Source organism: Fusarium coffeatum (genome assembly GCF_003316985.1).
Source record: "Fusarium coffeatum strain FIESC_28 chromosome Unknown BRIP53273_contig_300, whole genome shotgun sequence".
In the NCBI taxonomy this organism is placed as follows: Eukaryota; Fungi; Ascomycota; class Sordariomycetes; order Hypocreales; family Nectriaceae; genus Fusarium; species Fusarium coffeatum.
The window spans coordinates 1-13,976 of NW_022158089.1; the positions used below are offsets into that span (position 1 = coordinate 1).

Below are 13,976 nucleotides of genomic sequence, written 5' to 3' on the forward strand. Positions count from 1 at the left end.
GGGGGGGGGGGGGGGACTATGGAAGGCACAGCGACACTCTGTGAATGATAGCTACGGTGGCGATATTTGGGGCTCAGCCACTATGGACGACGATGGATATGGTGAGCCTGTTGAGATGCAGCTTGCCCTCAAGCGGTTGGGGGGTTGAGTTCATTGTTGAACTACAAAACCCTCATATCAAACCCGGATAAGATGTCACTGATATGTCGACATCCCGACGTATTTGAAGTTCCATATAGGTACAGAAAAGCTCATACGTATGAAGCTCCAGAGTGATCGATTACAAGTATCTACAGCACGAGTATACCCAAACCATAGACCAGTGCTGCAATCCAAGGTCCACCGATTCGATTTCCTCCAAACGCCATCCCATTGTTCGGTTCCGGTTCCACTGTTCTGTTGTTGCCGTATGAAGCATTGAACACCTTCTGTGCTTCAAAGTCACCTTGAATCTCTCCGCGACTACTGCAATTCTCATGGACAAGCTTGAGCTGATCCTTCCAATAATCATCATCCAATGACCACAGATGAGCTTCTGTAGAAGAATTCAGAAGAGCAGTAATGACCATACCGTAACAGGGATGGCATGGTTCTGGAAATGGCTTCAATTTTGCATCCCAGTCGTGTAATTCATCCATAATGTCTAAACAAGGTCAGTCCTGCGTTGTCTGGATTATCGTATAGACTTACCCAAGCAATAACGACCAGACTTTGTATCCTTGATACAGGTTGCGTTCCACATTAGTTCCATGTCATTGGCCTCTGTGATCAATGTTTGCAGCGAGAGATTATCTTCAGTTCCATCTTCGGCGCATTCTTGGGCCACTGTCTCGTTCCAATTTCGGAGGGACGTGGAGCAGGTAGCGGTACACATAGCGTCGGCCAATCTGTTACTTCCAACCCATCCTTGGTATGTAGACTTCCCCAATGACCGTGTATAGTCGTAGCATTCGAGATCGGTTTGCAAGGCTTTGGTACAACTCGATGTAAAATTTAGGCTGCCGATGTACATATCGCTCTGGACTTTGAAGGCATTGACAGCCAGAGAGAGACTGAGGGTAATTATTAAGCGCATGGTAGGTGTGTGAAGGTGATGAACGCTGATACTGCTGGTCAGGACCTCGTTTGATTTATATAATCTCACTGATCCCTCGCCTCTACCGACCCAGGACAGAAGTGGATATAAAAAGGATATTAATTCTGCTTTGAAAAGGTCGTCAATCCTGCTAAGATGCCAAGACAGCACAGACCCGGTGGATCAAGCGGATGAAACTGTCTGTTGGTTGCTAGCGGAGAACGTGCACTGTCACAGCCACTGTAATCCCGCAGCAAGTGAGCGTCACCAGCACTTCTGTGCCACATCATTGTTGAGTTTGCAGTGTCCAAAATCAACTTATTATAGCTTAGTAGCATGAAGGGTCAACTTTCTTTCTTTAGATGCACATCAATTGGTTGTTATTATGCAGAAATACAGTCAGACTACCAACATGTCACTATTTGTAACCACTCTGCAAGCGATTGGTGAGGGCTGGCGCTGCCCCCTGGTGCTATGGAGCAATTTACTTTACACTAACAACCAACAGTTTGTAACTAACAGCCAACAGATGATAAAAACGAAGTGGCCAATACGGGGAAACCATCAATCAATTTTTTAATCAAGGAAGAGAAGGATTTCGTAATTAGCTACCTGTACATAACAATAGGAATGCTCCACTGAGCATAATTTGCATCCACGAAGTATGAACTGAGTTACCGCCAGTGTGTCATCACCTTCATTCGTGACTCGTTTGGTGTTATTATGTTTGAACGAGGAAACGATAGTTAGGTAAGTATAGGCGAAGTTTCGTAGGTGGTCAGCTGTAAGTCACGACGACATTGCAAAAGAGCACGCAATAAGACAACCTGGCCCTAAGTTTTCCCTCACTGGAGCCTAACGAAATGGGCTGCGGCATTAGCGCGCGATTCTTATCAAGAGTCAAAGTATACAGACTCAATCATCTGATCGTGAGCGCACCCTGCGACGAGCGTGCGTCGTCTCAAATACAGTCTTGGCTTACGGATCCCGGCGACGCTAACTAATCCCCTGGGTGTAAAGATGTTTTTTCAAGCTTATGAGTGGAGATCTTGAGACAGCTTGGACCACATCTGCCTAATCGGAGTGGATATGTTAAGGAGAAACGATTAATTTACAGGTACCAACATGGATCCATCGGACATTGTTAACAGAATAAATACAACGTTCCCGCGTCATGCTCAGCGCTCCAGCTGAACTAACAGACAGTGTTACCGATGCGACACAGCGGACCTCCTCGACAAACAGAACAATGGACCCGAATTTAGACCTCTATAGGAGTATCTCGCACCTCCCGATTTCGGAGCGCCGGAAACGCGTTCAGCATCTTTCCGAGGAAGAATGCCACAGGGTTAGGATTATCGTTGAAAGAGAGGAGGATACTCGAAAACTGGAAGAAGACATTGGGGGCCGAGATCTCGTTAAAGTCGCCTTAGCTGATCCTTCTGAGTTGCACACCCCATTGAAACTGACACTCCTTGGCCGAACTATCCACTCCAGGGACGAAGATAACATGGTGGAACGCATCACCAACGGCGCCGAACGTCAAGGGTCTAGTTTGATTAGTCATATCGCGAGATTTGATCACAGTACTACTTTGCTCCCATTGGATGCCTGGAAGCTGGTCTATTGCGACTTGTATTATATAGACGGATGCGATGCTACACTACAGGAAATTTACGAAGCACGCCTTCGAGAGGAGGATCTTCAAACCCCTGCCGCTAGAGCCAGAGAGCTAGTGCGCGATACGGATTTAAAGAAGGCTCGAAGAAATGCCAGATGGATGATTCCCGCTCTCGAGCATCCCTGGAAGGATGAAGACCCACCACAACCGAACCCAATGGAGGAAGCCGTTAAACGAATGATCGAAAATTCACCTATTCCAGAAGAGGTAGCAAAGCTCTGCGAATCTGAAAAGATAATAGAGAAAGCCAGGAAGGACTGGGAAAGAGAGAAACCCAAAAGACGTCTAGAAACACTCTGGAAGCAAGTATCACCTGCACCACCAGCTTGGATGCAGAATATAGTTGATGCTAAAAAGCCATTTGGCTTTATATACTATGTATCCAGAGAAGCCAATGAAAAGTATGGACGCCACTGGAAGTCAGAGTGGCTTCGCATTGATAATACCTGTTCGCCGTTTGGTGTACGCTGGTCTTGTATCCATACTCAGGGACAGGAGAACTGGTACGCAATGCATCGTCTAGAAGCTGAGAATTGGCCTGTGTTCTCCCCCGATGAGACATTGATTGAAGGCGACGATCTCAGGAAGTGAGTTAGGATATCGCAACACCGAGAAGAGTAAACATGCTAACTACTTGCTAGACATTTTAAGCAGTACAGGGAGAAAAACAAGTCTGATACTAAAGAAGATAGGAAGATGATGAACATGATCAGGAAGAAAAAGAAATACCCTAGAGTGCAGGAGTACAGCGATGTCCTCTCTCCTGGGTTCCTTCGTAATACCTTTATTGTGATTCCCATCGAGCTGGTTGATGGTAATCGCAGTATCGATGAAAATGACTGTCTTGATCCCTGCTGGGTCTGGGCATATGATGCAGACTGGAACACCTCACAAGGCGAAACTGTCTTCAACGGGGAAAGGTACGAAGGTCGCGTCAAGGTAGCCAAATGGTCACTCAACTCATGGTTCTACGGTGCTCGCTGGGAGGGTGTTAGTCTTCGGGACATGTGGCTTAAGGCACAGCTGCACCCGGAAAGGATGTGGATCTGTTATACGAAGGAGCTTGAAGAGTGGGATCATGAGCCTTATATATGAGGGAGATGTTTTCCAATGACATGTAAATAGCTGTATTTCGGACAAAGCACACAGGAATTCGACCTGGAACGTGTACACTGAGACCTGTACAATTGGATCGCCAGAGTGAATGAAGCTTCCATCCCAATCTAGTCTTGCTGCAAGGTTTGTGCTCATGGAAAAGAAACGAACGCACCCCCCAATCTTGGTCTACACTACAGGCACAACAGCTTATAGTAGGTCTTATCCTTCCTAGAGGGTGGTTCGGGTATCCTCTCCTACATAACGTGCACTTTAACAGCTGCCATTATGGGAAGGGAAGATTGTAGCGTCTCGTTATACTATTGTAATCTCTCTTACGATCAACTCATTTCTAACGAAATCCTTCTTTCTTGCTCTCATGAACTGGCCAACTCTCTTATACAAGCCTTCAACTTCCTCTGTGAGTAGTAAGCCAGAAACACTTCTTGAATCTCCAAGCTCAGAGGCCACAGCAAGACAGTAAACAAGCATAGGATCAGTAAATCGAGACTGATCACAGGTTGCAACTGTGTTATCATTCCACGAGCCGTGTAGAGTCTCATCATCTAGATCAACGTCAGGGTACCGCGTAACAAAGTCTTCAATATGCTGTTTGTAGGCGTCTTGGCAAGAGATTATACTGTTGTCCCTGTCTAAGTTGGGGAGCAACACAAGATTCGAGGTTTGCGGATAAACCCAGGCTCTCCTTACAGGCCCTCTCAGTTTCAGATATCCAGACACAATTTCTCCAAAAGAGTTTCCCCCAGTTTTGGGCGTTGGAACACAATCCAGGATCTCGCAAATAGTGATAGGATAGTGTACAGGTGCAAATATATCGTTGAAGCAGATGACACCACCTTCAATGCTAGCCCACGACCATGAAGGCGCACGATATGCCTTTGGCTGGTAGGAAGAAAGCTTAATACCAGGGAGGCTTTCATGTTGATGTTCAACATACCAAGTAAGTTGCAGCGCAAACTTGTACGTCCACATTCCAGCATGATAGCTTGGACCAAGAGCAGAGCTAAATGATGACAACGACGCAACGCCAGCAATCGCGTTCAGCTTGTCGCTTTCAAGACTAGCAAGACGAAGGGAATAGGCCGTTACGAGCCTACACCACGAGGTCAGAGCGTCGTACTTGCAAGCGATCGCCTCCTCTTCATGTAGCAAGAGTGTGTTGAGGTTAAGGGTATAGGACCTTTCGCTACTATCACTATACGGGTAGTGGAAAGAGTCGCCAAAGGTTCGTGTACCGGCTTTACAGTCGCATAACATTGTGTGGACGGCAAAGGTAATGGATCTTTGAGCGAGCAGTTGTTCCTGCAGGGTCCAAGCTCTCTTTGCCAGTGGCTCGGAACGTTCATTGTAGGATGCCGTGCTGAGCTTGCTGAAAGAGAATGATCCGAAAAGATCAGATTTCATGCGGAATGGTATCATAAAAACGTCTTTTAGGGCAGGCCGGTTTTGCAGAAACCCTTCAGCGACGGCCTCTGCAGAGGCTGCGACGATAGTCAACGCTGAACGGGCGTAGACATCCTTCATTGAGGAGATCTCTTCATTCTTGTCATCCTCAGAGTCCTGGATAATACAGAGAGCATCGATCCATAGATGTGGAATAGATAGTTTGCGAGTTATAGTGATAGCCTCTCGAACTGTGAGAGGTAATGTACTCATATCAAGAGCTTTACTGAAATGGGCATAATTCGAAGTGTTGAGGGTCTCGAAGGGTGCTTTGCCCCAACAGTAGGATAAAGTTGTATATGTTCCTCTTTGACCACCAGACTCAACAACACGAGGCTCTTCCTGGTCTGCAGGATTGACTTCGATAACTCTGGTAGGAAGTGGAGCATTTGTATAGGAGCTGGAGCAGCCTTCGTGACCTTTGCAATCGTCGAGCCACGTCTGGATCTGATCACAAGCGGCATCACTGCCTACATCCACTCGCAAAGGACGTGCAGTCACGAACTTGGAAGCGTTATCCTGACTAGTCGTAAAAGCATAAAGAGACTCCATCCCAATATTTATCTCTTGTCCCTTCGATAGATAGTAGACACGGACGAAAAATACATTGCGGCCAGATGGCGTAGCGTGGTACCTGTCACGGGATGGAAGTAGTACGGTTTTAACCTGCGTGTCTCCAGATCTTGAATCATCAAGGAAGGTCGCGATAAACCTGCACCAATTGCAACGTGATGAAGCTGTTCTGATTTCGTCAACAGTGTAGATACCGGTTGTCTCAGGTATGGAATAGTGGTCATCTTCGGCAGTACAGGTTCTTTCGAAAGCCTCAGTGTTGAAGAAATCCGTCCAACATTTGGGGCAGACGAGGTGTTGTGGTTCCATGCTAAGTTGACATGAGCTTTTGGTAAGACGTGATTTAAAAGGCGGGGTAGTTGAGCCTCAAGTTGGTACCCCGCTACGGGACCGAGGGAGATAGGGCTTCAACCACCCCGCCGTTTTACCCCTGCTACACAACACTTAAAGGGCTAATAGCCACCACCCGAGATACAAGAGTACCTACTGACCCATGACGACCAAAGCACATACAAATGTAAAAGACAAAGTAGAATGGCGACAGTGGATTCAAGGCTTGTGAGAACAAAGGTCTCAACGTATATTCTCTAAAGCTTTTTGGAATATAAGAAGCTACTATCTACTTGAGAATGAAATGTCTGGTTGAGCAGAGGTAAGAATCATCTAACAGCAACATGGTTGAGCACAAGCTGTCTTCCAATGCACACCGATATCTTCCAAACGGAACTATGCACAGCCGATGTCGAACACCTGAGCGATTGCAGCACCCACTCCCGGTATAGCGGAAAGCGCATCCTTGAGATTATCCTTCACAAAACCATCACAGTCCCATCCAGCAGTATCCCGACATTGCAAGTTGATGTTATACGACAGCTCAGCCGTGTTAGCGCCGCTGGCCAGGTTCAACACGATCTGCTGGAAGTTGAGAACACTGGTGATTTCTTCATCTTCATTGGTGCAACTGGGCTGTCCTTGGTGAGTGCAGAGAGGATTGTCCTCGATGCTGACCTGGATAGTCTCAACAGTTGCCGTGTCCGTAAGGGATGTAGTAAGAACATTGATCATGTAGTCTCGCTGATCGGTGTTGTCCCAGTTGCCCGAGGCAGTGACGGTCCAGGTACAATCGAGGATATCGCCGAACGACTCGAATTGACCGAGCTTGACTGGAGACTCATAGGATGATCCGCCGTCGCAGCTAGTATCCCCACAGAGATCGTGCAGACCATCGCTCAGGAGCTTTGCTCCATCAATGGTGGAAAGTGGAACGTAGCTCTTGCCGAGTCCAACCTTTGCGTGGTTTTCACCCTGGCGACGAAACATCTCGGGGACTGCGAATGCATTGACGAGCTGTCCAGATAGGGTAGCAAGACCAAGGGGAAATGTAAATCGGTGCATTGTAACAACACTATTCGACGGTTTGGCTGATATTTCAAGGTTGGTAGATGGAGGTTGAAATGAAACTGATGACGAGTATACTATCAACAGAAGGAGGAATTTCAGCGTTCTTATACTGGTATGAGGTTGTAGGGGGCGCTCCTACGTAGCTCCCGAATTGCCATATTCAAGAAACCACCTTCCACATTTGGCTGAGAGCAAGCTTACTCCGTGCTTGGATGGTGTATAAGCGGGTATCTGAGGTGCCCAATGTGAAGATACGATGAACTTGACATTACGTATACCGTAAACCTGTACTCAGTCATGCTTGGGAAACAGGATGCCAAGGTCCTCCAAGGAATATCGGCAATGTCGCGGATCTGTATTTTACATCGTGATCGAGGAATTTCCAATCAAGCCTCTCGTATCGTCAGCGGGATCTGCAGCCGTCGGAGCCTATGTGTAGATCTCGGGGATTACACTGTTACTAGCGCTTATCTCAAGTGAAAGGGAGTGCAATCTCCAATCCTGTACAACGATGGATGGCAGGCAAGTGTGGAAAGCACTATGCTCTCAGACTTGGCTAAGATGAGAAAGTCATTGCGTCTCTTGTGTTCTCAGCGGCTAAATCGTTTGACACCCTGAGCCATGGGAAGCCAGATGACGATGACCTGCCTTCTCCATGTCACGCCTTGAAAGTAAAACCGAATGGAGATTGACTGCGGTGAAGAACAAACTGTCCTCATGACTTACTTTCTTAAGGAAACGATTGACTGTCACTATTCCATACAAGTGTAGACAAGACTTATCCTCTTCTATAATCCTCAACCCGAAACTCAAATATTCCACTGCCCGGCCTCTCCTCCACTGCCCGAATTCTCCTCCTCGTATCTCCTTCCCGATCCAAGTCGATCCCCTTGGTCGTCTTCGCAATCGATGAGAAAGTAATCTCTCTTAACTCATCCACACCATCCCGCGCCATAGCCACAAGACCGTACGCAACTCCAACAACCCCAATGAGGAACGAGGCTACGTATACTGTAATAAGAACACTCCGATTGTAATAGAAGTAACTCCCTGTCTTCATACGAACACAGGGATATTGTGTTTCTGGTCCACCTGGTCCTCTACCCGAGAGTTCCTTAGGGTCAGCTGCCCATGCCACTGCTAGAAGTAGTGGGTCCGAGAGGAGAGAGATGAGCAGATCCTCGTAGAGCTTCTGTACTGCGTCTTCGAAGTCGGGGACAGGCAATGTTTCGGGTCGAGCGACCAGCTTTGAGGTTGTGATGGATGAATGGGCGATGGGACCCGGTAGTAAGATTGAACCTTGGAGTAGATCGCGAATCTTCTTGCCCAGAGAGTGATATGCTGCTATCTTACGGTAGTATTGCCAATTGATTGGGAAGACGTAGTTCTCTTCTGGCTCGGCGTACTGTGGATCCAGAGTTCCATCTTCAGATGAGTCGTTGATGTATGTTGTGTTGATAACCTTCCGTAGATAATCTCGGTATGTGACCTTGTAGGATTGCCGACCACCTGTATAGTTCAAGTTGACAGTATAATTCGTCTCCCAATGTTCACAAGCTGTTATGATAGGCGTGTAATCTGAGGACCAATTCTTCATACTGCGGTTCTTGGCATGCTGTTCGTCGATGCTATCCACTTCAACATACCCCATCCATAGTACCGGCTCCGATCTGAAGGCGCCTAGATTCTTGGGAAATGGTGGCTTTGGTACTGGTTTGTTGTTCTCATCGACTTCGATCTGATCAACCTTGTATTCTCCAATGCTCGCGACGGTGTAAAAGCTTGCATTCCCGTATGGTATCAATTCAGTGAGGTTGAAAGGCGTAGTGTAGTTCTTGAAGCTCTTCATCGTCGAGTTGGCTCCTTTGGCGAGTTGCTCGCACTTGTATGCTGGCCCGACAAAGGAAATGGTCGTGGAACAATCCCATCCTTTTCCACAAATCTCATCAGCCACTTCGTCTCGCTGGACCGGCTGTCCTCCAGCCAAAACCCTGGAAGCAATCGAGTCCAGAGGCGGAGCAGCCTTGAGCCAGTAATCGAAGTGGTAAGGGGATTCTCTGTCTCTCATTACCTCGTTGAACATAGAGATTGAGATCCCTCGCATCGTCTCATTCCTTGCCCGCTTGTCATCATCCCAGCTCTTCTTCGCATCATTGCTAAAGTTCAAAGTTCGGACGTCCTGGCAGAATGTGTGATCTCCTCGTGTGTCCGTCACCGTGTTCAGCGTCGCAGAAGTAAAAATGACAACAGCAGGTGACAACCAGATATATATCGCTAACACCATAGCGAATGCCGACTTCTTCCACGCCTCCCTGTTGAATAACTCAAAAGCATTATGCGCTGCACCGAACAGTGAGTCAATGGCATGAACAGTGTAGCTTTTCCGACTGACGGCTCGCCAGGCAACTTGCTGATGCGCTGTCAAGACGGCAACAACGAAACTTGCTTTTGCAACAAAAGCTAGGAATTGACCAAGACGTAACCACCATTGCTGATTCGTAGCTTCTCGGTTGTGAAGATGAGAGTAAAGAATATGATGACCAATGGCTGCAGCTGCGCCGAAGATAAGACAGACGACCATGCACCATTTATTCTTTGCGATGCGGAGCCATAATGGGTCTTTGGGTGGTGGTGGAGGAGGTTGATAGAGGCCAAGTCCATGTGCTGGTTCTGAGCTGAGTAGGTTCACACGACTATTGTCTCTTCCACCCGAGGCATATGATCCACGCAAGTCTGGACTCAGGGGTTCAAGGGGGTGGATGCCAGGTCGGGGAGAATCAAAGTCTGATCGGGGTGAGAGGTATGAGGTTTGGTGGATAGTAGGTGTGTCGGCGGGTGTCGGCGCGATGTTGGGGTGAGATTCAGAGTGAGGGTCGTTAATGTGTTGGTATTCTGGCGATGACCTGAAGAATGACGTTGATGCTTGCCGCATGTTGTCGGTAGGTTAGGTACCCGTTAGGCTTAAAGATAATGCCTCAGGATGTAAGCATAGGCTTGAGAGTTGTAGCCGAGAACGGCTAGTGTGATGCAGTAGTGTGGGTTCTCGCTGGCCTTTAATCAGTCTTCAAGGGTGATAAGGTCCATGGTGATACAACGAAGACATGGCTGCGCCGATTGCAGTCCAGTTCATTCATATTTGTCTCTTCTCAAGGGAAAAATCAGTCTCTACCCTTGGGGCTGAAAAGAAATGAGGGGGCTTTCCCGTTGCGAACCCCTGGAGCTGACATGCTGACAATACGGAGCAGTTGAACCGTTTGAGGTCGGATTATTGGCTGGATTCTGTCTAGCCATGCTTGGCATTTCCATATTGGGGGCTGAATCTTATACGAGCCAGTAACAGTTTCAGGGTCGATCTTATAGATCCACTTGGCGGGAACTAATTTAATCAGCGATGGAGTCTACTGGGTCAGTGTATGCAAGCGGCTGAATGTGGATAACAGAACTTAACCTATACTTGACTGTTTGGATTGTACAAGAGAGCTTCTCGTTTGCTGTACCTATGTTTATCTTCATAGTAAAGGTGAAGTATTTGAAGAATAATTTATCATTCTTTCTATGTAACCTTTTGTTTTGTTCTTCTTATTAACTGCATTGACACATTTTTGTCGTGAGCTTTGCGAAAGCATCAAATTTCAAAATTGCTTAGCAATCACTGAAATCATCTAGCAACATGTTCAATTTCGGTGCTCCGCTGCACTCCGTTCGGAATACACACTAAATCTGAGAAACGTTCATTGACTGATAGCCCATCCTGGATGCAACATGATTTGACCCTTCATCGAACGTTTACAGCAACAACTTTCGCCCCCTCAGTCACCGTCCCATTGATGGGTTTAAACAATCCGCCACCTGTAGATACATAAAAGACATCCTTGTCCTTCTTTCCCCTCCCGAAAGCCAGTGAAGTCGAACCCGCAACGGTCAATTCACTGACACTACCAACAACGATCTTGGCCTTACCCGACTTAACATCCACAAATACAATTGAGTTGTCAGAGTTGCTCGTAGCATAGATGTTCCCACGAGCATCAAACTCGAAGTCATCCAGAAAGGTCACGACGTGCGATAAATCGGCGACAAGTTGAGGCTTGGATCCCTTTACAGGATAACCAGTTGGGGTTATAGCTGTTTTGTAGATCTTGACGGCGTTGGAATTTGACCAGTAGAGGTAACCTTGTCGAATCCTGATGCCGTTGATGCCGAATGCGTTCGGGGCTGGTGGAGCCATCTCAGGGAAGGTGAACGTTGTGTCATCGAATATGCCAGTTGATACATCGAGACGACCCACGAAACCTTTTACCGAATCCGAGATCAGAACAGCATTGGGTGCACCTGGGATAGCAGCGACGCCATTAAGAAAGGTGCTCTCCTTTGTCATGTCGCTGATCTTCCTGACCCTGACCCTGCGCTTTCCATAGAACTCCACAGCAAAAGCTTGGAAAGTGCCAGAAATCAACTGACTGAGTCCAGTTGCATTGCTACCGACGACGACAAAGGTTTCGGGCTTGCCAGGACGCGGAGGAAGTTCGGCGATTCCTAGAAGACCTTGGATGGAGGGGAATGTCACCAGTTCTTTCAATTTGTTGTTGGATGGTGGAGAGGAGACTGTGTAGATTGATGCAGTGGGCCAGAGCTCAGTGACGAGCAAATCGCCATTGGAGCGAACGGCGATGTTCTCGAGCCATGTACCAAGTGAGAGTTGAGAAATTGTCTTTGCGGGGAGAGAATGAGATAGGGCAAGGACAGGGAGGGTAATGATGGCTACCAGGTGATTGAACAGCATCGTGGTATCAGTCGTAGGTTCTGCTTTGAGTCTGAAAGGTGAAGAGACTTATGTCGTTTCCTTCCGCGGTAGGACTTCTATTTGTGCAACTCAGACTTTGAGCTCAGCCTATTCGTGTTATCGCCAATAATGCAGTTCTCGTTTAGTAGTAATTTTGATTGGCCATTTGACAAAATAATATACAGTAAAGAATTGAAGTCGGCCGACGATAAGGCTTAGTGAGGTTATTACATGATTACACACCCATTTAGTCAGCTTACCCTCGTACTCGTCAGCCTCCACTCTGTGATAACACGAAAACCCTTTCATGACATATATCAAACTCTTCGATGAAGAGTACCCAACTCCGGTGATCGGATAGATCAAGGGACACCACAATTTCTCGACCCAGCGGCTCCTACATCGGTGTGATCCTCCCAATAATCATCTTGCACAAGTTCACATCCGCGTGGACTATTGAGCATACCACCGTCAAAGATTGCCCAGGACACGCACTGAGGGTCAATTGAGCAAGCACGTGCGCACAAAGCAACCGTCTTGAGGTCGGCGATATGTCTGTAGCCATGGAAGGTATTGGCATCCCAGGTGTTGATCTGACCATTGCAAGGCTCAAGTTGTGGCTTGAAGAAGTCGGATGAGCAACTGCGTGAGCCAGCTAGAAAAATCTTTTGTCCCTGTGCGTCGGCTTGGGGCGTGAAAATATCTTCAAATTGACCACTGTATTTATGGCAGGTCTTCAACATGCCATCATACTGCCAGACATCGCACTTACCGTCCTTCATGCACAGCTGTGCACAATCTTTCTCAAGCAAGACCTGCTGCACTGACTCGACCGGAGTCGCGCTGATGGATCCGAACCCAATGTTATCGTCACAAGGAGAATAGTCGCGCGGCGAACAGTTGCGTGAACCAATGAGGTTACTGTCTTCGTTCTTGGGACTGCTCATCGCATCGAATTGTTCCCGGTAAAGTTGGCAGACGCCGGCGGTTTGGAAGAACCATGTGTTGCATTGTTCGTCGGCGGAGCAGGCTTCCCAGCAATCGGCCTCAGACTGGGCATCAGTGGAAGTGTAGCCTCGGTTTTGTGCTGTACCTCGGTAAATCTGATTGTTGCACGGTATACCTGCGACAGCTGAAGTAGTGGCGGCAGTAGTAGTGGTCTCAGTGAAGGTTGAAGTAAAGTCGGTTGTTGTTGCAAATGTCGATTCGGATACAGAGATAATGGTGGATGTGAACTCAACGGAACCTGTTGTGGTTGACCCGGCAGTATTCGAAGAATCAGAGATGGTAATAGTTTCGGTCTCGACGGTCAAATCGGTGCTGGACTGAATTGAGGTGCTGATCGAAGTGCTGAGCGCAAAGATGGAAGACGACGTGAGGGATACAGATGCAGTTAGTGCTGAGGTCGCCAAAGCTTCAGCGCTACTACCACTAGAAGCGCTAATGGGCTTACAAGGTCCAGCGACAACATCAGTGATTCCAATTCCCACCAGACCAGCGATAATATTCCTCGGGTTAATCATGATAGCAAGATAAAAGGAGCGACTGCAATGGGAAGAGATATTTTGAGGGAAAGAGATCAGGTAAGCCATTTATGCTGCTGGTTTAAATGAAGTGGCTTCTCAAGACTGAGGTCTAGATCGGGCATTGACAGGTCTCTGCGCTAGTGCAGGGGATAATGGGCTGAGAAAAAGGAAGCGCAAAAGCTATTGGAAGCTAATGGTATAAGTCACCAATACACCTTTAGCTAAATAAAATTGCGGCAATGACACATATCATACTGACAACCACGGGAGCAGCTGAACATTTTCCTTCCGGCCGTGTTCGTGAACATTGAAGTCATAACCCTTGGAGAGTCTAAATTTGAAAATAGATACATCATCTCTTTTCACTTATTTACCTTG

At 47.5% G+C, this 13,976-nt stretch overlaps 7 protein-coding genes across 7 annotated transcripts; 1 reads left to right on the forward strand and 6 right to left on the reverse strand.

Moving 5' to 3' along the window:
• Nucleotides 1-290: 290 nt before the first annotated feature.
• On the reverse strand, nt 291-1,075 carry FIESC28_10288 (uncharacterized protein; the record flags this gene model as incomplete). Its single annotated transcript, XM_031164421.1, has 2 exons — nt 291-643; nt 691-1,075. 2 exons carry the CDS (start codon nt 1,073-1,075, stop codon nt 291-293), a joined length of 738 nt encoding a protein of 245 aa, XP_031011507.1.
• A 1,174-nt stretch (nt 1,076-2,249) lies between these two features.
• FIESC28_10289 (uncharacterized protein) lies at nt 2,250-3,851 on the forward strand (the record flags this gene model as incomplete). Its single annotated transcript, XM_031164422.1, has 2 exons — nt 2,250-3,343; nt 3,398-3,851. The coding sequence occupies 2 exons, from the start codon at nt 2,250-2,252 to the stop codon at nt 3,849-3,851; spliced, it is 1,548 nt and encodes a 515-aa protein (XP_031011508.1).
• Nucleotides 3,852-4,166: 315 nt separating this feature from the next.
• On the reverse strand, nt 4,167-6,197 carry FIESC28_10290 (uncharacterized protein; the record flags this gene model as incomplete). The annotated part of the gene is made up of 1 exon (XM_031164423.1): nt 4,167-6,197. One exon carries the CDS (start codon nt 6,195-6,197, stop codon nt 4,167-4,169), a length of 2,031 nt encoding a protein of 676 aa, XP_031011509.1.
• A 417-nt stretch (nt 6,198-6,614) lies between these two features.
• Nucleotides 6,615-7,283, reverse strand: FIESC28_10291 (uncharacterized protein; the record flags this gene model as incomplete). Its single annotated transcript, XM_031164424.1, has 1 exon — nt 6,615-7,283. The coding sequence occupies one exon, from the start codon at nt 7,281-7,283 to the stop codon at nt 6,615-6,617; it is 669 nt and encodes a 222-aa protein (XP_031011510.1).
• Nucleotides 7,284-8,067: 784 nt separating this feature from the next.
• Nucleotides 8,068-10,221, reverse strand: FIESC28_10292 (uncharacterized protein; the record flags this gene model as incomplete). Its single annotated transcript, XM_031164425.1, has 1 exon — nt 8,068-10,221. The coding sequence occupies one exon, from the start codon at nt 10,219-10,221 to the stop codon at nt 8,068-8,070; it is 2,154 nt and encodes a 717-aa protein (XP_031011511.1).
• An 843-nt stretch (nt 10,222-11,064) lies between these two features.
• Nucleotides 11,065-12,072, reverse strand: FIESC28_10293 (uncharacterized protein; the record flags this gene model as incomplete). Its single annotated transcript, XM_031164426.1, has 1 exon — nt 11,065-12,072. One exon carries the CDS (start codon nt 12,070-12,072, stop codon nt 11,065-11,067), a length of 1,008 nt encoding a protein of 335 aa, XP_031011512.1.
• A 362-nt stretch (nt 12,073-12,434) lies between these two features.
• Nucleotides 12,435-13,595, reverse strand: FIESC28_10294 (uncharacterized protein; the record flags this gene model as incomplete). The annotated part of the gene is made up of 1 exon (XM_031164427.1): nt 12,435-13,595. The coding sequence occupies one exon, from the start codon at nt 13,593-13,595 to the stop codon at nt 12,435-12,437; it is 1,161 nt and encodes a 386-aa protein (XP_031011513.1).
• Between the last annotated feature and the right edge of the window lie 381 nt (nt 13,596-13,976).